The sequence below is a fragment of the Hippocampus comes genome, unplaced genomic scaffold (assembly GCF_001891065.2).
Source record: "Hippocampus comes isolate QL1 unplaced genomic scaffold, H_comes_QL1_v1.1 scaffold110, whole genome shotgun sequence".
NCBI classification, from domain to species: domain Eukaryota; kingdom Metazoa; phylum Chordata; class Actinopteri; order Syngnathiformes; family Syngnathidae; genus Hippocampus; species Hippocampus comes.
The window spans coordinates 934,987-961,664 of record NW_017805498.1 but is presented as its reverse complement, the minus strand read 5'-3'; the positions used below and the strand labels follow the sequence as shown (position 1 = coordinate 961,664).

Here is a 26,678-nt window from a genome sequence, read left to right as displayed (position 1 = left end):
TCAAATCTTTCTTAAATTACACGCTTACGTTACCATCGTTTTTTATTTATTTATTTAATTTATTTATTGCTGTTTCATGTTGACTCAAACAAGAAGCCAGGTGAGATGTTGTGATCGTATTTGCATTTGGATGGGCGTCAGCTTTTCATTTGCCTTGAATGGGCTGCGTTGTGCAAACAAGTAAATTGTCGCACAAGACTGCAGCTGGGGGAGTTCCTGTCCTCGCATCAGCTCGCACAGAGCGGCCCTGTGCTCAGACCTCTAAAATGACAGAGCAGCCAATCCACAAGGATCTAATTGTAGCGCCGCAACTCCTCGCCCGCGTGTGCGTGTTCTTCCATGTATTTGTTTGTGGCTCAGCGCGATCCTGCTCTCTAATCTCATGTGTGTGTTGGCTCCATGCGTCCCCCTGCAGAGAGGGGCGAGGACAAAGCAGTAGCCCAGAAATAGCTCTTTGTGCTGGGGTCAATGCCTGCCTGGGTGGAGATCAGGTGGAGACAAGAGTGGAACCATTTAGAGAGAGATCATGTAAAAGGCAGATTAAATATAGCAAGGCTCAAATTACTGTTCAGACTTAATCCTCGACATTGACTTGAGTTTCTGCCAGTTTGCTCATTTTAATCGTTTATATATCCATTAATTAAGCTACTACGAAGATAGACTCGAGAACGTGGGAACACAGTGTTAATACTACATGCTTCTAGCCACTGGATGGCGCCGTCAGCTCTCACTCGGCCTTGTGCTTTTGTGCTTTTTCCTCGTGTTCACGAAGCCTTTGAGCGTGTGTGGCATGCGTAAAATGAATGGAAGACTTGTCCATACGTCGTGATTCACCAGCCCTACTAATAAGCATTGTATTAATTAAAAAGGAAATGTTTTTTTATGTGTTTGTGTAGACCTCTTAATTCAGATAAGATAAGAAAACCTTTATTTGTCTCACAATGGAAAAATTCCCAATTTACAGTTATGAAAGGGAGAAAGTAGAAGACAAAATGTGTATAAATAAATATAATATAAAAATAAATATTAAGGTAAAATATTACATTTTAAAATAAAATTACCTAAATTCAGCCTTTTCTCTCGGTCCTTGTGTATTATTTAATTTTATAATGTAAATTATTAGTATTGATTTTGAAGGGGGAAAATCATCTTCAATATGTGGCATTGTCGACTGATATAAAATTATTCTCTTGTGCCCTAATTTGTAGTTGTATTTATATTAATATGGTTATTTGCTTTCTTACATAGTACAATTGTATTTGTTTTGTTTTTATATTCGATTTTGCTTTTAATTTGAATTGTTTAATTGTATATTCATATTTGTTTTTGTCATTTTTTTTTCATCTAAAACAATCTTTTAAAAAAACTTAATATGAATGAACAAAAACAAATGTTAATGAAATGTTAGGTGCTGTAGTCTGAAAAGTAGCTAATGCCAAACAAAGTTTAATCAAGATCTGGTCCAGATTTCACATGGGGGGCAGTGCAGATTTAAAATCATTTCAAAATCTTGTTTAAATCACCTATCACAGAGAGTAATATGATTGTTATATTTTTATTTCCTTTGAGTCAAGTTGATCTTGTTTAAACTATTCTAACCCAAGATGGTCATTGTCCACTTGTCAAGTTCACAGGTGACACGTTTCTCTTTTCTTTTCCTCAGATGGACCAGCTGTCCGACGAAGAGGTGGAGGTCAGAGAAGGGGAGGAAGAGGAGGACAGCGATAAAGAGGATCAGGATCTGGATAAGATGTTTGGAGCTTGGCTGGGAGAACTGGACAAACTCACGCAGGTACACCTGCTGAACTAAACAGGCCTCTTGTAATTCACTTGAGCTGTGTGTGAAACACTTTTCCTGTTTTTTTTTTTTTTTTTTTTTTTACCATCCAGAGCTTGGATGATGGCCGCCCGGAGCGCCCCCCTCAGCGTAAGGCGCCTCTTAGACAGGAGACCAACATGGCCAATTTCTCCTACAGATTCTCCATCTACAACATCAATGGTCAGAATACCACACATTAGTGAAGATGCTCATTTCAGTCCGTTTTGAGATGTCTAACCCAGATGCTGTTCTGTCTGGCTGCAGAGGCATTGAATCAGGGGGAAAATGTTGATCTGGACGCCCTCATGGCAGACCTCAGCTCTATTGAACAGGAGCTCAGTACCGTCAACCCCAAACAAAACAGCAGCATGGCACGTTTAGGACTCACCGATACCAAGGTACACCTACTGTTGTGACGCTGCATCATGCCTGAAGATGTTTCCAATGCTTTGCCTGCTCACTCACAGAGGCATAAGAGTTAACCGCTGAGCCTGTGGCTACGTTCACACTGCAGGGCGTGATAAAATCAGATCTTTTTATATACTCATTCACTTTACAAAAACAAATGCACCTTCAAATGTGAACGCAACGTGTCCCTGATGTGACATGCATGCACACACGTTGAGTGGCCCAAAAAAAGACATCACGTACCTCAGTGTTTACACAAGTAAATATGGTCCTGCGTGTAGGGGCTCATTTTATCATCTCATATCGGCAGAGTAGCAAGGCAGGAGGAGGTGCGTCTAATTTGGGGATATGAGGCGAGGCTTTTCAATCTCTTTATTTCATGGAGAGGTCAACTAAATATGACCTCACGTCATTGCCGCACGTAATAAATGAAGCGTCTGCATGGCCGAAATACTAATAACACCACAAATGTCCACTTTATGCTTCGTGTTTCAAGTGGAATTAAAGCAATTATTCAGACAACAGCTGTTAGCCTGGCTCTACTTGACATAAATTGTCATCAAACGTGAGACCATTCAAATTTTTACAGTTTAACCTCTCCTTCATGCTTTAAACCCATTTAAATGTTTTAAAATATACTCCAATGTATTAACTTACTGTCTTTAGACTATGCCTTAGCGCCTGTTGTCACTCTCTTGCTCAGTCATGCAGTTCTCCAAATAAGAGGCGTAGTGTGCTTGCTTCAAGCAGTTAGTCTCACAGTTGAAGATTGCTGTAAAAATGACACATACCGTTAAAGAGAATTCAACATGTACCGGTATCTAAACAAAAACCATAATTTCGTGTAACAAAAGTATGCTGGAACGCAAATAAGCGAAGTTGTCATTGTAAAACCTTCAACTGCTACTGCAAATAACTATGCAGCATTCCAAAATGTCACTTTCAATAAATAAATCCTTCAATGAAATAGATGCCTCCCCATTTTTGTAATTAAGTCAATAAAACTCCGGTCACAATTTGTGAAGAAAATACAGTATCCTCACAAAGGCAATATTTTTCATCTTCTATCATTTTCAACACTTTTTTGTCAAGGTTCGTCAGAAGCCCCCAGCAGGGCGCAGTAGCAGGCAGCAATCAGCGGGGGGGAGCGGCGATGGTGGAGGAGGCAACAGTGTCAGTGGTGGCGGGAGCAGCGGGGCGAGCAGTAGCAGCAGCAGCACCAGGGCCTCACCTGCCGGCACCATCAGGGTTTGTCCTGGGCAGCAAGGGAGGCAGGCGCTGGCGTCAAACTTTAGCCTGGATGATATCACTGCCCAGCTCGAGAAGGTATGTCGTTAATATCGGTGTGAAGAGTTCTCAAAAGAATTGTTAAGCGGACCCCACTAAACGCAACCCCAATAAGCATAAGAGCAAGTGCAAGAGCTATTGAAGCAACATGTAGCTCATTAACCAGGGTTATTTTTGAAAGTGCCTTTCCAAGTAATTCTCTTTCCGTTTTAATGTGGTAATTCCCCTAAGGAAGTAAAATAATGATTGGGACTCAGGGATTCCCAACAAGTGTGCTATGACACATGAAGTGTGATGTGAGAGTTCAGAAGGTTTGCCTCAGGATTAAATTTTACTTCGTTGGTCAGAAAAAAAACTATTTATTTACTGCAAATAATGTGTCTATGTTCAAAATCTATGCCAGAGATGTAATGTGGCAGGCAGAACAAATAAATGCTATTTTATTAAATGGCAGAAGGTACATAATTTACCTGTGTATCCCCTTTTTTTAAACTTTTGTGTGGTGTGCCATATTACTTTCATCTATTTACTGTTATCATCACAGTCTCTATTTCTAAAAGAATTCCAATTGAATGAAAGGATCACATCATCCATGCAGCCTGAAATACCAAATACACTTTAATGTAGTTAAATACTATATATACACTCTATACCAGTGTTTTTCAACCCGTGTGCCGTGGCACACTGGTGTGCGCGAGACATTGTCAGGTGTGCCGCGGGAAAATAACCAATTTGTATGCCTGTGCGGTCTTTCACCCAGAAAGTAATCATGTAGTACCCTCCCATACCGCTAGGGAGCAGCAACAGCTAGCCAATTGCTTTGTGTTTCGACGAGAGACAAGCGAATTTGTGACGCATGAATGCAGGACGACGGTGAAACAATAAATATGAAAGATGATAAAATACTGTTTTCTTTGTGTTCATTTGATTCCAATTCAAGCTGTTATAACGTCATTCTTCAATGTTAAAAACGGTTATAGTAACAATATAACACGTTAATTGTTAAAATAAGTGTGGTGGGGGGGGGGGGTGTTTACATTTTCAGCTAGTGGTGTCCCGCGAGATGTTTTCAATGAAAGAAGTGTGCCTTGGCTCAAAAAAGTTTGAAAAACGCTGCTCTATACTGTATATTGGATGGCAATGTAAATGTGCCATAAAAAAAAAGAAAACAATTAGAGGTTCATGATCACTAGGTGGATAATGTTTAGTTTAAGTGAGACATCAGAGGATCTTGTACACTGCATTCTGTGAATTTATGCTGAAAAGTTTGACTCTTTCTTGCCAGGAATAATTCCATTACTCTCCGAGATGCTTTCCATGACTGCATTTGTTTGAAGGCAGTACTTGGACAGGGATTTAAAGATGGCTACCTCTCAGAAGGTTGAGAACATTTATCCTTGATGTCGGTCGCAAGACCAAGGCCAAAATCATGAAGCAGATTCGTTTATTTGTCCATTTGATTATAAAACTAATTACCATCCAGTACGTCACGGTCAGTCATGCTCACTGAGATGCTTCTGGTGAAATATCAAGATTATTTACCATCTCTGCCTTCCCATTAGGCATCAATGAGCATGGACGAAGCCGCACGTCAAAGCTCCTCCCACTCACTTGGCTCAACCTCCACCTCGGCCTCGGTACGGCGCCCAGCATCCAGTCAACGGCAGCATCGGCGCACGGGATCGGTCGGCACCGTCAGTGAGCATGAGGTAAACTTGACTTTGATTGCGAATGATTCCTTTTATTTTTGTAATGTATAAAAAATATATATGTCATGATCATATTATCTCGTCTGTTGCTTTGTCATCACCATTTTGATATACCATTGGATTAAATGTCAATGTTGTGGCTTTCAAATGTCTGATTCTTTAAAGCCTAATAATAAAATAATGTGACGTGACACCTTTTCATGTCTCTTTACTTTTTGGTAAAGTTATGAGAGGCTTAATTATTTTAATTATTCTTTGAGAGTTCCGTTCCTCAATTATATGATGGATTAAAAAAAATTTAAAAAGTCTTCACGCCCCTGTCAAATGCCAAGTCTGAACAATGACAGAACAAGACGGATCATTTCAAACTTTTTCTACCACTACTGTGATCTGTAACCTCTGCAACTAAATTTTGGCCCTTTTCCAGCATGCTTGTACTAGTGCTGGTTCTGGGCCAGTGCCCAGGTTAGCACCAGTTCTTTCCTTTTTGACCACCAAAATCGGCTGTCGTTCTAGCCCTGGTGCTTGAATCTGGTGCTTAATCAGGCCCCAGTTATTTATTGGGCCAGACACTGGCACCAACTACGTCAGCGGGCAGGGTACAGGGGGCGAGGTTGTCACGACGATCGCCGATGTAGAGGAATGTCTCCCTGGAAAGTAAAATTGAATAAATATTTTCATAAATAAAATAAAAACAATCATGCTTCAAAAGACTAACGAACAACATTTTATGTTTATAATCATAAATGTAGCAAAATTATCCTTAGATCTTTTTTTTTTTGTCAATATCATACGTGAGCTTTCGAGGTTAATTTTAAATGTATTAGTTTCGGTATTTCTGTTGAACAGTCATTTGGGGATTGTAGTTTAATGTTCTTTATGACACAATACTTAGTGACCTTTTTTTTTTTCTTTAGATAATCGGTATTCAGAGTTACTTCGGCAACAGCAAAGTAATTCCGTGAATTAACAGTGTCTCTGTTGGTTGTAGCAAAGTAATGACTCAATTTTGCCTGAATTGATCCCACACGATCAACACAATTCATGTCATTTCCGAGTCATGATGTCGAGTAAATCCCTTGTAGGTGCGATCTGTCATCCACTCTTCACGCTCCTCCGTCACGTCAGCCTCAGGAACGTCTGTCAACTCTGCCTCCTCGATGGATTCCCTGGACAACGTTCTTCATGCCAGCAACTGTGACGGCCATCCTGCTTCAGCCCCACACCCAGCCAATGACACCGGCCAGAGTCAGCACAGCACGGAGGTAAATCGTCCGCTTACCGACTAGCCTCGACCCATGCCAACATTCTACCTCTGTTATTTTAGCTCACTGGGCTCCAGTAGTAGTCTGCTATAGGCACCTGTTGTCTGCGCAGGATTAAACTGAGCGTGCTTTCATTTTTAAAGAGATTATATTTGACATATCGGCGATAATCATACACACTAAGACCCAATATTCAAGAAGTGCGTGTTTTTAAGGATTGAAATCAGTCTGCATTAAAATTCATATTTTAATGAGACAGCCTCAGTCGATAATCATCCGGCTGGTCAATGGGATATTGTTGTTACTCTGTAGATCACAGACAAACATAAAATTATTCATCATCATCATCATTAGTATACAAAAACATCTTTCTGATGCTCATGGTCCATGATGGTCTTATTGAGATGTAAAGTTTAAACCCTGTATGTAGAGGAGCCCTGGGGCACTGAACATGTGCACACACGCGTATTCACACACGCACGCGCGGCTAATCGTGTGTGCATGCGTATGACCTAAATATTAGAAGAGTATGTTAATGCTCTCGATAAAATGATTTCTAGAGATGAAGCATACAAGATTTAGAAAGATGAGGCAGAGCAGAAAAATGTGTATTTGTATGTATGCTATACCTTTGTGTATACACTTTCAATAATATATTATTTTCTGTTGCAGAGCCCCTTAAGTGGGGCTGCAACTAATGATTAGTTTAAAAATCATTTGATCTGTCGATCATCAATGCATCTGGTCATGTTTTGATTTCCATTCCTGTATTAAAAAACATGGCATTTCAAATTTCCAGTGCAGAAAATGCACGAAAATAAAGTCAGATGCAATTGCTGCTTTGTTACATAACATGTCAGAAAATATGCAAACATTGTTTTCTTGTTTTATTTTGATTCAACACAAAGATAATCCTTCCGCTTTCATGGAGACAGAAATCAGACTGTTTACCTTTGAGAAGATGAAATTACATTTTTTAATATTTTAAATGGTATCTAAACGATTCATTGTTGACACTGGTCAACAACAACAACAAAAAATCATCAGCGATGCAAGTACATTTTTTTTAGATTTTTTTTTCCAGAATCTCCCTTGCTTTTTCTTCATATCACAATAAAAATAATAATAATAATAATATACTTATATATTCAGTAATATTTCTGAATTAAGGGTTTAGGCAATTGTGGTCATTAAGTGGACGTCACACCCGATGTTGACAGTGAGTTGCATCTATTAGGCTTGATTTATCTGTTTGAGGTTACTCGATTCGAGGGGGTGTGGAAAAGCGAGTATCGAATCCAAACATTTGCACTCTGATCAGAATGAAATCTTGTCATACTGTTGTGTGTACCGTCCCTTGAGAGCTATGTGGGGAGTGCGCCCGCATCATGTGGTGGCAAGCGGGTTCATCAATCAAGTGGGTTCTTTCAGACATAACGCAAGATGCAAATCAATTTGAATGCCACTCTATTAACTTACACGCTGGGCGAGTGGAGTTTTCTGCCTCGAGTCCATGCTCTACTTTGAGGATAGACGTACCTACCAAGTAAAGTATTTTCAGTCGCCCCCATTTGCCTTTTCCATCTTGGAGGTTTAAAACATCAAATATTTGTGTGGTTTACTGCAGCTTGTCATTATGATGATTGTTGTTACATATAGTGTGTCTGTGTAGTATTCTTTCCCCCCCACAGGTTTCCTTGCTTTTGCCGTCATCTGCCGCTTCACCGCACAGCTTCCTGCTAAAGCCAGACGCCACATTCATTTACCAGGATTCTGTCTTGTATTTCTGTGTCTCTCTCTCTCCTTCAAGCACTCCTATCTGGACAGGGAAACCTCTCTGATTCTGAGAAACATAGCAGGGAAACCTTCACACCTGCTGACCAAGGTGACCCTCCCCCACCTTCCATCCCTCACTGCACGCTCACCCTCTCCTTGTCTTGTCTATTCTGGCCTGTCCTTTAGATTATTTTCTTTTGCATGCAGTTCTTCCAGTCTTTGCCACTTTCCGTTCCTCTCCTCTATGATTTCAAAAGGAATTTGGTTTGTGTGCATTCCGAAGATGAGACTTGCTGAAGTGCAATCACACAAATTGTATCAACGCGATCAAGCGTAAATGCGACAATACATGCTAAAGGTCAATCCCCAATAGATATCAACAAGATAATATGCTCTTATTTAAGTTTTATGTGTCGCTACATACAACAGTGGGTCAACCTTTTGCACAACTATAAAAACATTACAGAAGCACCAAAAAATGTTGAGCGTTCAACTTTAGACCTTCCACTATATTAAACCTTTCTGCCAGAATTCTTAGCTGAGATCATGGACTGAAATGCAACATTATATTGCTATCTCATTAAGCTCTCCATTCAGATAGCATCACCCAAACCGCTCACAGCATGGTTTTCCGTGACCTCGAGTTAACAGCACCAAATAACAACACCTGTGCAGAGCCATCTCACGTTCTTGTGTGATTGTGCTTTAAGGAAGCCTTAAATGGAGTAAAATATTTGTGAGAATGTTTGTGTTGTTAAATTTTTAACGTTTTCTTGGAGACGAGGCCAGGTAAGTGAACGTCACCGATTCTGTGTCTGCTATTGCCTTCAAGTCCTCGTGATATCCTATTCCGAGACGGTTTGGATAAAACCAAAATAACCTCAAGATTTTAAACTTACAATGAGAACGACACCTTAGGAACTTTGAAAAACATTCAGCCTTTGGGTGTGGGTTGAATTTAAACAGAACAGAATGCTTGAGGATCTGGTGGGATCATGACAATGCATTTAAACAAATAGGAAAGGCCTACATTCATCCAAAAGTGTAAACACAGCTCACTCTGCGTTATACTGTACGTTCAGTTTCTGTTGCTGACCTATTGTTGACTTGAGCCACATTGTACAGAGCAACCCGGACAGAGATCTTTTGTACTTCACGATAATTTCCTGTTTGATTGAAAAATTAAAACAAGCTTCCTTAAAGATAGCCCATTGAGCTGAAGCATCAAACTGGGGGTCTCACAAAAGTTTTGATGTTACAGAATATTGTTTCCATGTCATAACCTTACAAGAATGAAGTAATAAGATATTGCAGTCACTGTTGGAAGCCATACAGTAAGGAGTGAAAAACGTCAGGTTACAAGAATGCAGTTATAACAGTACAATAGAAAAAGTCATTATGTAAGAGGAGGTAGTTGTCATGTTTGGGGAAAAAAATTTGTGTATTTATCCATCGGACTGAGTGAATTGTGTAGCAGTAATTTTGATTTGGGAGTCGGCCAGTTGTAGTCACGGAGCTCATTAGATGAACGGTGTGCTTGCTAACACAGATCAATGCAGTTCGTGAGAACAAGCTGCCCATTAATTGTTCTTGTTTCAAGCAGATCGAGATTGATGTTCTGCTCTGGGGGAACTGGCTTGCTCCCACTGGCTGTCCTGTTGTATTGCTGTCACAGTTTTTATTCTCTATCGATACGTGTCTCTGGCTTTGTTTGGACCACAGGTGTCAAAGTCAAGGCCCCGGGGCCAGATCTGGCCCGCCACATCATTTTATGTGACCCGCGAAAGCAAATCAAGGATGTCAAGTTCCATGATGCTTGCTGAAGTCTGAACCCAAATTTCAAATTGTCATATGTAATCCACAATAACAGTCATTATTCTTGGCTTCTGATTTTAAAACTAGTTATCCATCAATTTGTTGTGCGCTGTGTATGTAATATGTGGAGGTGATTAAACATTTATATGGTTTCCCAAAATTCATATCGGGCCTCCAAAGGAAACCATAACTATTATGTGGCTCTCGACAAAAATGATTTGCTTTCTCGGGCCACATAAAATGATGTGACGGGCCAAATCTGGCCCACGGGCCTTGACTTAGACACCTGTGGTTTAGACACTCAGTTGCTCTCTAGCTAAGCTGCAGGCATCTTAATAGTGAAGGTTAAAGTTTTTCTTTTCCAGCCGTTTGTGTGTGTGTGTGTGTGTGTGTGTGTGTGTGTGTGTGTGTGTGTGTGTGTGTGTGTGTGTGTGTGTGTGTGTGTGTGCGTGTGTAGGCCGAGTGAATGGAGACTCAATAATCCTCTTTGCAGCCGGGGGAGTGATTGCTAGGACCATCATAGCAAAACATGCGCATGCACATAGCACTACATTAGGCCAGCATCAACCGTCTCCTCTTGGCTTTTGAGCTTTGGCTGTCAAGTCCTCTTCCACAGTAGTTCCACAACCTTATCTCTAATCTTGTGGTTTACTTCCCATCCCGTAATCACTATGGCCTCGCTGTTCCAAGTTAGCGATGTGCTTCCTCAGCATTGATGAAACCCTTTTTTTTTTTTTTTAAAGACCCTGCACTATTCTGGTTCCAGACATCTGTCTGATCCTCGTGGCTTCAAATTGAGTGAATGCCATCAGATTAATGTTACTTTTTAGAAGTATATACCTCAGAGCAGCTGCTACTGGCTTTAAAGTCAGCTTTATTGATCCAAAATAATTGGTTTGAGTGTTTCTTCTTCTGACAAGTTTATGAATCAGTGTTGGCTTGTATATTTGTATATACACGTTTCACAAAGCATGATTTACATGGGTATAATATTTCAACAACAGTATAGGCTCTGCATAAAATGACTTTTGGGGGGATATTACTGCTCTCATAATGAGTTAGATTTAAAATGTTTTTTCTTGCAAATTAAATTTTTTATCTCTGGCATCATTTCCTTTTTTAGTGTGGACCTACCTCATGAATTTCAATTTTAATTTCTGAAAGTATGGCAAGTGTCAACATATAGGCATATTTTTACCTTGTATTTTTTTTAGTCTGGATTTTTTTCTAATCTTGTTTCAATTTTAGATCGATTTGTTCCTAAATTTGAGTGAGGGTCCACTAAAGAGCACAAGTATCCACTTTTTTTTAATCCAAACTGTACTGATTAGGCTCAAAGTACCCGCATAATTGTCTGCCCTCATTTGCAGATTGCTGTATAAGTACGTTATATCTCATATAGCACTGTTTCTATGTCAGTATAGCTGCGTCAGCGTGACTTCCATTCACACACTCTCTCTCGCTCTCTCTCGCGCTCTCTCTCTCTCTCTCTCGCGCTCTCTCTCTCTCTCTCTCTCTCTCTCTCTTGCTCTCTCTCTAACGCACACATTCATGCTGGCCCACTTGTGATGCATCTATGCAAATCACGGCTCAAAGGAACACTGGACCTTGTGACTTCAAAGCACGAAAGGGAATCTAATTTAAGTGACTCACTAATATAGGTCAAGTGCATATCCAAAGAGTGAAAAAGATGTGTGTGACAAGCCCCCAATGATGACAGTAATAGGCGGAAAACTGCTCAATTAAAATCAATCCTCTTTATCTGGTATTTTTGGCTTCTTTGATAATAGTAGGCTACAATCAAAATAATGTACTTCAGCCAAACAGAAAAAAAACACTCCGCTAACGTAAAAACTTGCTAGCTAATCGAGCATAAAATATTGTTACTGCCATTTTTAACATCTCAAAATATTGTTTTCTCTTCCACATAATCATTATTCAGTAATTTTTAATCGGCATTTCACACATCCTCCCCAGTTATTGTTTTCAGAAAACAGCTGATGTTGTCGAAAGGTTTTTGTCAAATTAAATCCTATATTATTTTGGGGATCTAATAAATGCCATCTTATTGTCTTTTGTGTTATGTACGACGAATAGTGTTCTCTATATTTTAACAACTGATAATGCAAACTGACAATGCTAAATGTAAACAATTTTACTCATGTGAATCGTACTTTGAACAACTACAGTACTCTTTTTATATAGCTCTAACAGCTTTTAGACAATGCTGTGTGACCTTTTTTAACCTTGCGCTCAACACACTCTATATTAAAAAGAAAAAACTTCAACTAATATTAAAACTAAGCAGCTAATGTAAATTAAATGAATAAAAAATGTCGGGTGGCGGGGAGAATATAAAGTAACAATGATGAAAAATTAAAAACTGACTGCAGAGTATATATGTGTCATGTGAATTATACGTTTGTCTCGTTTTTAATGAACGCATAGACTATTTTTGGACATGTTGTTGGTACTTTTTTTTGCGTGGTACTTGGTGTAAAAAGTTTGACAACCACTTTTGTCGATAAATTCCCGCCATTAGAAATACACTTAAGTATAAAAATGTGAGGATACGCGATTTGGATAATGGATTAAGTAGACGCGAGGATTTTTATTCAAGAATTGATAAAAAAGAAAAGATAAAAGAGTAACCGTTGCCCCTCCTCCTCTTGCAACTGCCACCGGCATCACCCCCTGCACTCTTTATCGCTCACGTTGCCCCCCTCTCGTCAGTTCCGAAGAGAGACGTGTCGGGATAAGGTAGCTGCCGCCGCTTCTTTTTTTTTTCCCCACCAGCTTTCCGTCTGATGAGCCGCGTCTCCATCCAGCCGTCGTTCGACCTCCTTTTTCACGCTTCTGTTAGCTTGCTCGAACCGCGAGGCGCAGTTGAATTAGCCGACAGCTAGCCTCCAACCTGCCCGTTGGCATACCGGACGTGTCTTGTTGTCGGCTTCCAGGTGTTGTCATCCTCTGTTTTATACGGAACGTCTTTATGAGTTGACAGGTTATTCGTGTAACTTGTTTGATTCAAAGTGACGTTGTTATTTTTATCGTAAAGGAGAGCGTCGTGTGACCGAAATTTCGGACATCGTCAGTTAGTATCAGCATGTGTGCAGCGCATCTTTGAGCCCTCGACCAGTACTCTTCATCATAGTACCTAATAATGCCTTTATTATATTGAGGATGAGGTTGCCATGACAACTCTTGCACGCCTTTCATCTCGCTGGCCTATAGTGTCTTGTGCCTCATGTTTGTTTGGCGAAGCTAATTGACGTGGGTGGATATGTCGCGACACAACATTGAAATGCACTGGGAAAAACTGGAGTACAGAGTTCTGGAAGTGTGTTCTTCAATTCTCCAGGATGATTGGATGCTAACGCAGACACAGAATCGTTGACCAAAAACTGATAAAAGCAATGACTTCCTGCTGGAAGAGTCAGGTAAAGTATGTTCGGCTAATTGTAGGCATTTCTGTGTGCACTAAAGTCATGTATTCACAGCCACTGACTGTGTGTGTGTGTGTGTGTGTGTGTGTGTGTGTGTGTGTGTGTGTGTGTGTGTGTGTGTGTGTGTGTGTGTGCGCCCGTGCATGAGTGCAGGAGGAGCAGGCTGCAAAGCTGAAGGCGGACAACATCCGAGTCGCCCTGGAGAAGATAAAGGAGGCCCAGGTGAAAAAGGTAAGATTGTTCTTTGCACCTGCTGTTCACAACATTAGTTTCACCTGTACAATGGAATCAGTTCTGCAGTCAGTATTCTGCCTTTAAAAACACTGCAATGTTCTGCCACAATTTGTGGGAGGGAGGGACCAAGCCCTTGCAACCAATGGTGAAAACCTGTGAATAATTGACACAGACTCTTAAGTGCTCAAAATTGCTTGTAGAATCCACAAAATATGGAAGACATTTGTCAAAAATGAAACCGCTCAACTCAAACGTTCTTCCATGGCAACGAGATGATGGCAAAGCTCAACTTTTGTCAAAATAACGACCTTAAATCATGTCACCATATTTCCTTGGCGCATAGATGCCACATCATTGCGCAAAAGTCATACTTAAATTGCGTTGGCCATTAGCATTTAAAAACAACAAAAAAATAAAATACTTGAATTTGGGAATGCCAAACTGCATATCTGCTAGGGTTCACTGCAATACAAAGTTTTGAGCTAGCTAATTATAGCTAATTATTAAACAATTGATTATTCTGTGTGGTTACACTAGAAACCTTTTTTCAGGCCTGCAAGTACCATTTAGGCCACATTTTGTGTGTGTGTGTGTGTGTGTGTGTGTGTGTGTGTGTGTGTGTGTGTGTGTGTGTGTGTGTGTGTGTGTGTGTTTTTCCGGCACGTGTCCAGCCGTCCAGGCTATGTGGGTCAGGTCAGTGATACTCCACAATGAAAAGAGCTTGTCAATAACAGCTGGGGACACACACACACACACACACACACATTTATACAACACTCAGCATAATGATCATTGCGAATGAAATCACAATCCCACAGAGAGAGGAACAGCGATGCTGGATTAACAGCCTGGATTTCTGACGCATGTGGCAAACACACAAACACAAAATGAACTTCTGCTACCTCTATGTGTTCAATTGCAGGCATGTCAGAAATATCAGCAAACATGGGAATTAAGGGGGGGAAAAAGAAAGTGCTAAACTGTTGCCATTGTAAAACCTTTTATTAACTCTACAGACTATGTTTTAAATAAGATTATAACATTCTCAACAAGTGTTAAAATACATTTATCGATGTACAATGTAACCAAAGAAAAACATTTGATAATCATGTATGACATCAAAGAAACGTGGGAAGGGTTTGACTTAACGACGTACATTTTATTCTACATGCATTTCATACATGCAAGCAGTTTTGTTTCTTGGTATGTGTTTGTCAAAACCGACCATGGTGTAACAACGCAAAAAATGAAAGCATGTGGGGATACTTATATTCACACCAATGAAATGCATTAGTCATGTTTGCACACCGTCCTCATTTACTGGATGTCACATCGTGACATGGCCACACAATCTGCTTGTGCAGCTGCATCATATTGCAAGCTTGTGATACCATTTTGGCCCCACTCATAGAGCTAAATAAGGTATCGGATGAAATAAATGATAATAGAGCTTTGCTTATTTCGTCATTTCATTTTTTTATGTGTGAATATTAAAAGTGTAAGTGATGATGAAAGGTCCTGCGCACCCCTCTAAAGTTGTGCACCAGACACGGCGATTTAACGCAGGTTAGACAGAGATTCAAGGAATCCTGAGCTGTCTTTGCATCTGCATTTCTACACTTGGGTAGCACCAATGAATCTCTTTAGAGCGGGACCATTTTCACACGTTTGGCTCAACAATAGATGGTTTTTGAGCATGTGATCCGTATTTGTCCAGCCGCCATTTTACAGATTTGGAGTATAACCTAGGCTTGAATCAAATGTGTAAGTATCTGGCAGGAGTGATCTCAGCTTTCCTGATTCGCGATAACCCCTTTCTGCGCCTTTTTCTCTGCATATGTTCAGTCTTGTCCTGATTTGAAAATTGGCTCCAGTAAATGTTGCAACTCCTGTGGTTGGAAGTTTATGCTAGAAAAATTCCTTCCATATGATTGAGTTCAAACAACTCAAAAAAGATCGATATGTGCAAAAAAAAACAAAACAGTCGATCGGCAAATACTTTCTCACAACATTGTTTTAGAAACTTGTCTTTATTTGTCTTAATTTGATTAGGCCCACAATGATTTCATAACAGTATTGATGGAAAACGTGTGTCTTCACAGTTGGTGATTCGTGTTCATTTGTCGGATGAGAGCTCGAAAACCATGATGGTGGATGAGAGGCAAACCGTCAGACAGGTACAACTCCTGTTAGAATCCCTCCTCTGAGCATGACATAATCAGTTTGAGTAATTGACATAAAGCCTTCATGTGAGTCCAAAACCCAGTTCCAATGCAGTTGGGACGTTTTGTTAAATATTAATAAAAACAGAATACAAAGATTTGCAAATCATATTCAACCTATATTGATTTGAGTACACCACAAAGACAAGATATATCATGTTTAAACTGATAAACGTTATTATTATTAGCAAATAGTCATTATCCTAGAATTTTATGGCTTCAACGCTCTCCATAAAAAGCTGGGACAGGTGGCAAAAAAGACTGAGAAAGTTGAGGATGCTCATCAAACACCTGTTTGGAACATCCCTCAGGTGAACAGGCTAACTGGGAAAAGGTGGGTGCCATCGGTGGGTATAAAAGAAGCTTCCCTGAATTGCTCAGTCATTCACAAGCAAAGATGGGGTGAGAGTCACCTCTTTGTGAACAACTGCATGAGAAAATAGTCAATAGTTTCCTCAATGTACAATTGCAAGGAATTTAAGGATTTCATTATCTATGGTCCATAATATCCTGAAAAGGTTCAGATAATGTGGAGAAATTGCCGCATGTAAACGGCAAGGCCGAAAACCATCATTGCATGCCGTGACCTTCGAGCCCTCGGGTGGCACTGCATCAAAAACCGTCATCAATGTTTAAAGGATATCTCAACATGGGCTCAGGAACACTTCCGAAAACCAATGTCAGTAAATACAGTTTGGCGCTACAGCCGCAAGTGCAACTTAAAACTCTACTATGTGAAGCAAAAGCCAATTATCAACAACACCAAGAAACGCCGCCAACTTCTCTAGGGCCGAGCTCATCTAACATGGACTGATGCAAAGTGGAAAAGTGTTCTGTGGTCTGACGAGTCCACATTTCAAACTCTTTTTGGAAATTGTGGAGGTTGATTCCTTTGGGCCAAAGAGGAAACGAACCATCCGGACTATTCTGTACCCAAAGTTAAAAAAAATAGCATCAGTGGTGATATGGGGCTGTGTTAGTGCCATTGGCATGGGTAACTTTCACATCCTGAAGGCACCATTGATGCTGAAAGGTACATACAGGTTTTGGAGAAACATATGCTGTCATCCAAGCAAAGTCTTTTTCATGGATGACCTTACTTATTTCAGCTAGACATTGTCAGACCACATTCTGCCCATGTTACAACAGCGTGGCGTCATATCAAAGAGTGCGGGAACAAGACAGGCCTGCCTGCAGTCCAGACCTGTCTCCCATTGAAAATGTGTGGTGCAACATGAAGCATAAAATATGACCATGTAGACCGCAGACTGTGGAAAGAATGGGAAAGAATTCCGCCTACAAAGTTTCAACAATTAGTGTCCTCAGTTCCCAAACATTTTATTGAATGCCCTGAAAAGAAAAGGTGATGCAACAGTGGGAAACATGAAACTGTGCCAGCTTTTTGGGAATTTGTTGCAGCCATAAAATTCTAAGTTAAAGATTATTTGCTAAAAACTATAAAGTTTTATCAGTTTGAACATTAAATATCTTGTCCTTGTAGTGCACAGTACTCAATTTAATATAGGTTGAACATGATTTGCAAATCACTGTTTTCTGTCCCAACCTTATTGGAATTAGGTTTGCATTTTGTTCTGTTCTATGATAGTTATATATGTATTAATTTAGTTTATATATTTATTTTTATATTGGAATTTTATTATTGGTCATGTCATCAGAATAAGTGGAGAATGTCGTGTGCCTCAGGTTCTCGACAGTTTACTGGAGAAGTCCCATTGTGGCTACAGTCCAGACTGGTCGCTGGTAGAAACCATTAATGAACTGCAAATGGGTAAGAAAACGCACCCAAATCACCACCTCCTGATTTTTGTCTTCTTCATTCACAGCTAAATAAGTTATACCAAAATCTATCCATTAACATGTTGGGTTCAATTAGAACACAAGTGTCAAAATCAAGGCCCGGGGGCCAGATCTGGCCCACCACATCATTTTATGTGGCCCGCAAAAGCAGTTCAACCGTGTCAACTTTCGTGATTCTTTCTAAAATGTCCACCAAAATTTTAAATTCTCACATGCAATAAATAACAGATATATTCTAAGCATTTTCTTGTTACCAACCCCCTCATGATAGTACCTTAAACAATAATTGAATCAACGGTTATTCTTGGCTTCTTTATATGGTTTCAGTCATAACGGCCCTCCAAGTGAAACGGTAACTAAAATGTGGCCCGCGCCATAAATGAGTTTGACACCCCTGATTTAGAACATGTTCAATTTTTGTGTGTTCTTAATCATCCATTAGATGTCGACATTGGGCACAATTGTCACGCCTCAATTTTGCTGACATTTTTGTCTCACAGATTTAATGTCATTCCACTGGTACAGTATCATAAACAATTAAAGGATGTCTGATGGGATACATTGATGTTGCATTAGACTTGCATTTTTATCTTAAGTACCAAGTGAGGGTTGTCACTGGTACCGTAGCAAGTTGTCCCAGTACGCTTGAACGCAGCATCAGCGAGTAGTAAAAAGACTGCATGCACTCAGATATTCAGCAACAAAGATGAGTACACACTCCCCTCGAGGGAATAGATAGGAGAGATGTGTTTTCCGGCCACACATTTAGACTCTACAATTGGCTTCAACTCCGCTTAACAGTCTTCTATACACACACACACACACACACACACACACACACACACACACACACACACACACACGTATGCAGTCTTTATGTAGGTCCTGTGTGGTGATGCGTGTGATGTAACCCACATCTTGAGGGCGCTACCAGCCATTCAACGTTGTATAAAAAAGAAGCTCAGAGAAGGTAAAAACACGCCTTAATAGTCGATACAAACCCCTGAAAACTGTCTTGAACATGACGCCTATTCAGAACAACTCTGAAATGAAATTAGTTACTGACAAAGAGTCGGATCCCCTTTTACACAGCATAAACACACTCTACACACAAACACGTTTACTATACACACAGACACAGTCCTACGCTGTGTCCTTTGGCGATAGAGGCACTCACTTCCTATCACATCGTAACCCCTGACCTCTCCCTGCTTTTCCCCTTCAGGAAGTGAACCCATGTTATTTTGATACTATATTTCCTAAGGCAGAAATTTGTTGTTTTTTTTTTTTTTGTCAAAACAGGAAAACTGCATCACTTTGCACAATATTCAAACACATCATATGACATAAGTGGGACAACCAATAATGAGCTAAGCTTTTTATTAAGTTGTGGCTATGTTTTTTTTTCTCCCTTCTGATTGAAAAGAGCTTTTAATGCTTTACAGTAATGACATTGTAAGATATTATCATAATGATGCTCCGAGGGATTTCTTAATAACAAATCTCATTGATGCTTTTTGAATGTAGAAAAAGGTTTCCTGTTATTCAAAACAAAGTAAAAGTCAATTTTGAAAAAGTGCAATATCCCCTCAAAAAATTGTTACGTTTCTTGAAAAGCAACTCGTAGTGTATAATATGCATCTGCAATATATTCTTTAAGCAAGAAATTTAATTATGAAATTGCTTACATATAGAGAGAAATAGATTGCTGGTCATAATAATTGTCACACTTTTACAAAATAGCATAAAAGCCGCACTGAAAAAAAACAGAAAAAAAATATGGAAATAATGTAGTACTGGTAATATGAGAGTAAAGTCTAATTTTTACAAGTAAAAATAGCATATTTTAGAAAGGTAATGATTCATATGAGTCATACTTTTCGAGACAAAAGTTGTACTCTTACAAGAACACATTTTTGGGGGGGACAGATTCTTCATGCAAGTGGCAAGCCCGGAAACCATCATTAAATGTTTGTGGTGTAAAGTACATTGTCACATGGGCTAAGGAACACTTCAGAAAACCATTGACACTTAACACAGTTTGTCACTACATCTACAAATGCCAGTTAATACAATCCACGTACTATCTCAAGCAAAAGACATCTCAAGGCCTGAGTTCATCTGTGATGGACTAATGCAAAGTAGAAAAGTCTGCTGTGGTCTGATGAGTCCACATTTCAAATTATTATTTTTTTGAGATCATGGATGTCAACTGATGACAGAGCCAATCAGATCAACGTTAACGGCGAGTTTAAACATCGTTTTTGCATGTTGCAGAACGCATCTTTGAGGATCACGAGAACCTGGTGGAGAACCTACTAAACTGGACCAGAGACAGCCAGAACCGTCTCATGTTCACTGAACGCATTGAGAAGTATGCACTGTTTAAGAACCCACAGGTAATTCACCCGATTGACTTCCCACCACCGCCCCCATCAAAAAAGGCAAATACAATCAAGCATGTACTGTACATGTCTTAATAGCTGCAACTGTCATGGAAATGTCCTCGTCTTTCAGATTTTTATTTACTTTTTTGTGATGCAGAATTATTTGTTGGGGCGGAAGGAGACGTGCGAGATGGCTGAGCGGAACAAAGAGGCCCTGTTAGAGGTTAGTTGACATTGCATGCAGCTGCGTCCCTAAACGCATCTTGAGTATGAAAATCATTAACAAACAAAGTGTCTGACAAAGACTGGTGTGAAAAAGCATCGACAGCTATGGTGATCTCTTGCTTGCTGACCATTTCCTGTTTTGTGTCCGTGTCAGGAGTGTTTTGGTGGCAGCTCAGTGTCAGTCCCGGAGATGGAGGGCGTGCTGTGGTTGAAAGAAGATGGAAAAAAGTCCTGGAAGAAACGCTACTTCCTACTGAGAGCTTCTGGAATCTACTACGTCCCCAAAGGCAAAGCAAAGGTGTGTGTGTGTGCGTGTGTGAATGTGAAATAATGAAATGCGTTAAAATTAAAGATGACTATGATGCACTTGTGTTTGTTTGAGCAGGCGTCCAGAGACCTGGTGTGTTTTCTCCAGTTGGACCATGTGAACGTCTACCACGGCCAAGATTACAAGAGCAAGTACAAGGCTCCAACCGACTTCTGCATGGTGCTCAAGGTAGCATCATCCATCGTACTTGATGACAGTATGGTCTACAGCACCCCCTAGTGGCCTTTTGTAAATTACCACATTAGGTGAAAGCCCAATAGACCAGCATGGATTTATAATTTTTTTTGGGGGGGGGGGGGGGTTGTGGAAAAAATATGCACATTATGTAATTACAAAAAGTTAAAATCTAAATTCATACAAAGTCTTTTTTTTTTCTTTAAATTGAAATTATTGCCATGTGAAAATGAGGTAAAAACCTCTTTTTCACATCAAAACAGTCCAAGTTTTGATCTGATCTTGAGAATGAAAAACATTTCTGAAAAAGTACGAAGTTTATCATATCGAGCCCTTAGTTTCCCACTCACAGTCGTCACATTTAGTGGTTGAGAGGTCTTAAATGTTTCAAATTGTGAGAACGTTTTTTTCGGGAGGTTTATAATCCTTCACCCCGCAGAATAACCTTGCTTCAATATTGAAGTGTTTTGGGGTTTTTTTTTTTTTTTTTTTTGCATTTTTGGAAGTGGCAGCATGTCGTGCGCAGTGATCATACCTCTTATAGAGATTTATAAATGTGTTTACGCAGCACCCTCAAATCCAGAAGAAGTCTCAGTACATTAAGTATCTCTGCTGCGATGATGTCAGAACACTCCAGCAATGGGTCAACAGTATTCGCATCGCCAAGGTAACAACATGAAAAACTTTTGTCACATGATGTCAAACGTCCCTGACTGGCTTGGCCTTTGAATGGCACAAGCATAAACAACAATGGCATCGAGTCTTGATATTTGGTCTTGTTCTTCCAGTATGGCAAGCAGCTGTACATCAATTTTCAGGAGGCCATGAGGAGGACAGAGGCCGCCTACGACTGGTCGTCGCTGTCCTCCTCCTCCATCAAGTCGGGGTCTTCCTCCTCCAGTCTTCCAGGTGACTTTTGCCTTCACAGGTTGAGCACCAATGTCAATTTAGGGCCACAGCCCAAATGGCTAAGCTCAGAATGAGGTGAAATAATATGAAGGCAAATATGTTTCGATTCGACATTCTGCAGACGTGATCAGGGGAAATAAAATCCTTTTCGATTTCAAAATCAGAGTATATCCTGAAATAGAGGCAGATTCTATAAGAGGAGAAAACTGGTAGTCTTTATCTTAATGACCCAACAGCAAGAATAGACAAAAAATAAATAAATCTTAGAAAATTACTAAAAATGACACGAAATGAAATGAAGAATTTGTAATATAACGGAAAGTCAAATTTGAAATTTAAAAATAATGACACAAAATTAAATCAATAATTGCTGAAATGTCTCAAATAATACGTTGCGGCATGGATGACACCAAGGTAAATGATGAATCCCAAAATGACACCAAATAAAATCACAAATACCTAAGATGACACAAAATACTACAGAACAGTACAGATACAGTACTACACTACAATCAAAGAAAAATGTCTAAAATTACAATAAATCAAATGGGTCCTCAACTGTTTCTAAAGCAAGAGTTTCTAAAATGATACACTTAAATGAAGAATTCTAAATGTGTCAAAATTAAAAGAAAATAATCCACAATATGTGATAAAATGTAAAGTTTCTCCAATGAAGACACAAATGACAATAAAAGTTTTATCTCCCTGAGTGATGTAAAACTTGGGAGTGTTTTTCTTGTCCCAAGGAAATATTGAACATGTCAAAATTTCATGGTGCCAAAAAATGAAGAATCTTAAAATCAATACAGAATCCTCAAAAGGGCTCAAAATAAATACAAGAAACCCAAAAATGACCCAAAAAAATGAATTAAATGTATTTTAGTCAGCAATAACCTTGATTCTGTTGATACTCCAGAGTCTCAGTCTAACAACTCCAGCCACTCGGACAGTGGAGTGTCAGAGACGACATCATCAGGCCACGCCCGCTCCCAGAGTGTTGTCAGCTCCATCTTCTCGGATGCGTGGAGGAGGGGAACGCAAGGAGAGGTGCGACTACATCCAAAACACACGCGCGTTTGCGCGCACGCACACACACACACACACACACACACACACATACACACAGACACACACATGCTCTTCCGACTCCTTTCCTTGTTCATTGTCAGACCACAATTCCCACGTTTCCCCTCTGCTTTCCTGCCAGCGGTCAAAGGTGAAAGGGCTTGTGGCAGTGCCACTGTGTGCTGGTGGTAGAGGCAGCAGAGGTTAGACAGGAAGTAGTTTGATTGTGTACAGTTGAATGATTATTTATTTTTTGCAGTCCGCATGATATCAAACATATCAATACGCGACTCATAACTCTCCAGTCCAGTGAAAAAGCTATAAACTAAACACTGCTTGAAATTTGTGGTGTGATGACACGTGCTAACACAAGAACTTAGAAATTGCCCCTAAGTTAGCAGTGACGGTATCTGGAGTGCCTGGACACTTAAGTGCCTGATTTACGAAAGTTTAAACGTATAAAAATGGGCACAGAGGTTGCTGGACGTTGTTCTGGCGGCATTTCAATCGATCATCTAAATATTTAAATGAAGCACCCCACATCAGCTCTGTAAGCATGCACTCGGAAATGCCTGATAGAAAAATGTCTGAAAGGCATAGTCTGCTCTTTTGATGCACCAACTTACTGGAATGCAGTGGTTGTGGTTTCCTGTTCTGCCTGCAGATGGTGCATTTTCCCATGGCTTGTTGTTTGACTTTATGCATTTGCTTGCTACAAATTACAATAACAGTTGTTTGTCACTCTTCTCTTTCCCCTATTTTCTTTCCCACCTTCCCATGTGTCGTTTTGGTTCGATCCAGATGATGAAGATGGATGCCATCAGTAGGCCCATCCCTTTGCAAATCCCCACCGTCTCCTCCCAGCCCCGCCGGGCGCCTCCAGTGCCCGCCTATGTCAAGTACAGCACGTTGGCTCGCCTGCAGAACCAGAACCAGTGTAGAGCGCAGCCGGCCGCAAACGCCCCGCCGCCCAACTACAACACTCTCCCGGCCGCTTACGGTGCCACTTCTCCGTCGCCTCCGTCCCCACCGCCCCCTCTTCCACCTGCAGCTCCGGTTCCTGGCTCCGCGGTGAAATTCAGCCTCCCCGGTCCCTCGGCTCTGACTCATTCCCCATCAGAGGATGAGTTGCACGAACCCTCGTACCTACCACCTCCGCCACCGGAGATCCTGGAAAGCAACGAGCTGCCTCCGCCCCTCGACCCCACACTGGATCACCATGCTCAACTGTCCAACGCTGGCCTCCAGCAGTTCCTGGCGCAGAAGTTCCCCAACATGGTGTATGACTTCACCCCAGCTATGGCTGAAGAATCTTCTGCCCCTCCGCCTCCACCTGCGTCTGAGCTCTCGACCCCTGCGGCCCTGCGGCCCTTGTCCCCCAACGCCCCGCCTCCGGCACCACCCAAAACCTTCACGGTTGGGTTTCCTCCCCAAACTGCACGAAAACCCGCAGGTCCCTCCTCCCTCCCGCTTGCGCTATCCCCGGTGTCACCCACACCGCCTGCCAGCAGCCACGGGCCTGTAAAGAAGCAGCAGAGTTTCTCGACAGGCCACTCCCCTAATCAGCCACCGCCCACGCTCCCCAAGCAGCACAGCCTCTCCTCCAAAAACCTCGTCCTCTCCCCTTCGTCCTCCTCCTCTTCTGTCTCCATGGCTACCTCGTCGCTGGTCAAGCAGATTGTTAATCAATTCCCGGGAAACAATGCCTCCTCCCCTCCTCCCTCCTCAAACTCCCTGGAAGGATCAAAGTTAGGTGCCCCTCACTCTCCTCCAGCAGTCAAGGCAAAACCAAAATGGCAGCCGGGTGGCACTGTCGCTCCCCAGTCGCCCGAGTTCCCCCCACCTCCTCCTGACGGATCCTTCAACGACTTCCCCCCTCCGCCTTCCTCAAAGACAGGTTCCCCCATAAAAAAGTCACCTTCTACTTCATCCACTGGCTCCACCAAGCGGGGGCCTCCACCGACCCCACAGAGGGCCTCCTCCGTGCGCTCCAACTCGGGCGAGGCGCCTGACGACAGGCCCAAGAAAGTCGAGAGCCTGCTCAGCAAATTCGGACAAGCCGGTACGTCTTCTAGTTCCTCGTCGGCGACCGGCTCGCCCTCCAAGGAGTCCTCTGCACTTCCGACGCCACTTCCCAAGCCAGGTAAGCTGAATTTGGCCAACCTCCCGCTGGCCCTCCAGGGGCTCCAATCAAGCCAGCACCACCAGTCGTCTTCAGACTTCCCCTCGCCGCCACCTCCGCCACCAATTTCCCAACCGCAACACCTAGAGTCATACCCAGACTACTTCCCGCCCCCGCCAAGTGACTCTGAGCTCTTTCCTCCTCCACCCCACCCGTCAGAGTTCCATAACCCGCTGAAGGTGGCAGTGGTCAACCCCCAGCCTCAGAAGCAGCAGCAGCCGCCGGCGCCGCTCTCGTCTTCGTGGAAGCAAGGCTCCCTGAAAAAGGGAGCGGTGGCACCACCGACGCTAAACCGGCGGTCCAGCAACACGAGCCCGTATGACACGACGACCTCACTGCCTCTCTCGCCGCCACCCCTTTCTCAGACCCCACCGCCCACCCTCACCTCCTACTCCTCTTCCTCCCCCGTGCCCCCCACCTCACCCAAATCCGCAGCACCGAGCTCCCTGACGCTTAAGACTCACTTCCTGGAGGACCTTAACCGCACTCTGAAGAGGAAGTCCGTTTCCCGCCACGGCTCGCTCAGCTCCTCCCATCTCATCCCCTCCTCCAAGATGGAGCCCGTAGCCACCATGGACGACATGGCCCTCCTCCCGCCCCCGCCGCCCGAGCTCCTGCAGCAGCAACAGGCGGCCCGCGGGCACACGCAAACGCTGTCCCGCCACCACGCGCACTCCCAGTCCGCCAAACACAACGCCAACATCTCAGGCTATGCAACGCTGCGGCGAGGACCACCTCCCGCACCGCCAAAACGGGACCAAAGTACCAAACTAACCGGCGAGTGGTAGAGGACAAAGAAAGACTTTGGAACTATTAATCGTCCCCCAACGGTGGAATCATCTTCCATCTTGAGTTGTGCAACTTTCCCTAATTTTCAAGATGCGGTCAGACCAAAATCCAGCCAGAGTAGTGATTTCATTGGTCCAATCAAATCACACATGTGGAAGGAAGAAGCCGGGTCACTTCTGACTGGATCCCAATGAACACAAACAGGAAGCAGATTTGCTTTTGCTCGATATTGACTGACCCAATACGCATTATCATTCAAATTATTGTTCGTCTCATTACCAGTATATGTTAAAGCTATTCAGTCAAGAAACATACAGTATATACACAATTACAGTATTTTGTCTGTACTGCATATGTTTGTGTATACCGGCAAACTCCTAAAACAAAAAAAAAACTTTTCACTATCTGTTCATCTTTGCATTAAAAATAGTAAAACTCGTACTATTAGAGAGGTTTTGATTGTTAAAGAAAGATGAAAGCTGGTACCCAAATGGAACTGCAGCAATGATGAAGGATGTCGGGCGGTGAAACGAGTTGTGTTTATAGTTAATGTATGTCGTGGACGGGGGAGGAGCGTGAGGGCCTTTTCAGTTCAAACCTTTTGTGTGTGTTTTATATAAGATTATTTAATGCTGGAAGAAAGATGTTATCGCCACAATATTATTTGAAGTTTTAAAGGAGGTGTCAAAAAGTTTGATTTTGATGTCAAAAGTGTTATTCATCTTGCTTAAACTGTTCAAATGATAACTTGTAATTTCATCATTTCATTACACTATTGTCACCCACTTAAAATAATGGCCCAAGTCATATTTAATTTTAA

General features: G+C 41.7%; 1 protein-coding gene across 2 annotated transcripts; it reads left to right on the top strand.

Moving 5' to 3' along the window:
• Nucleotides 1-1,662: 1,662 nt before the first annotated feature.
• On the top strand, nt 1,663-26,674 carry raph1a (Ras association (RalGDS/AF-6) and pleckstrin homology domains 1a). Of its 2 annotated transcripts, XM_019876944.1 has the most exons (18): nt 1,663-1,792; nt 1,891-1,999; nt 2,084-2,217; nt 3,320-3,553; nt 5,077-5,223; nt 6,309-6,488; nt 8,299-8,373; nt 13,679-13,756; nt 15,862-15,936; nt 17,686-17,770; nt 20,077-20,198; nt 20,344-20,409; nt 20,566-20,709; nt 20,797-20,907; nt 21,482-21,580; nt 21,702-21,822; nt 22,739-22,869; nt 23,689-26,674. In XM_019876944.1, the coding sequence occupies exons 1-18, from the start codon at nt 1,664-1,666 to the stop codon at nt 25,855-25,857; spliced, it is 4,209 nt and encodes a 1,402-aa protein (XP_019732503.1). In that variant the 5' UTR covers nt 1,663; the 3' UTR covers nt 25,858-26,674. The 2 variants fall into 2 exon arrangements, with proteins under 2 accessions (XP_019732503.1, XP_019732504.1); XM_019876945.1 differs by lacking the exon at nt 8,299-8,373.
• The last annotated feature ends 4 nt before the right edge of the window (nt 26,675-26,678 follow it).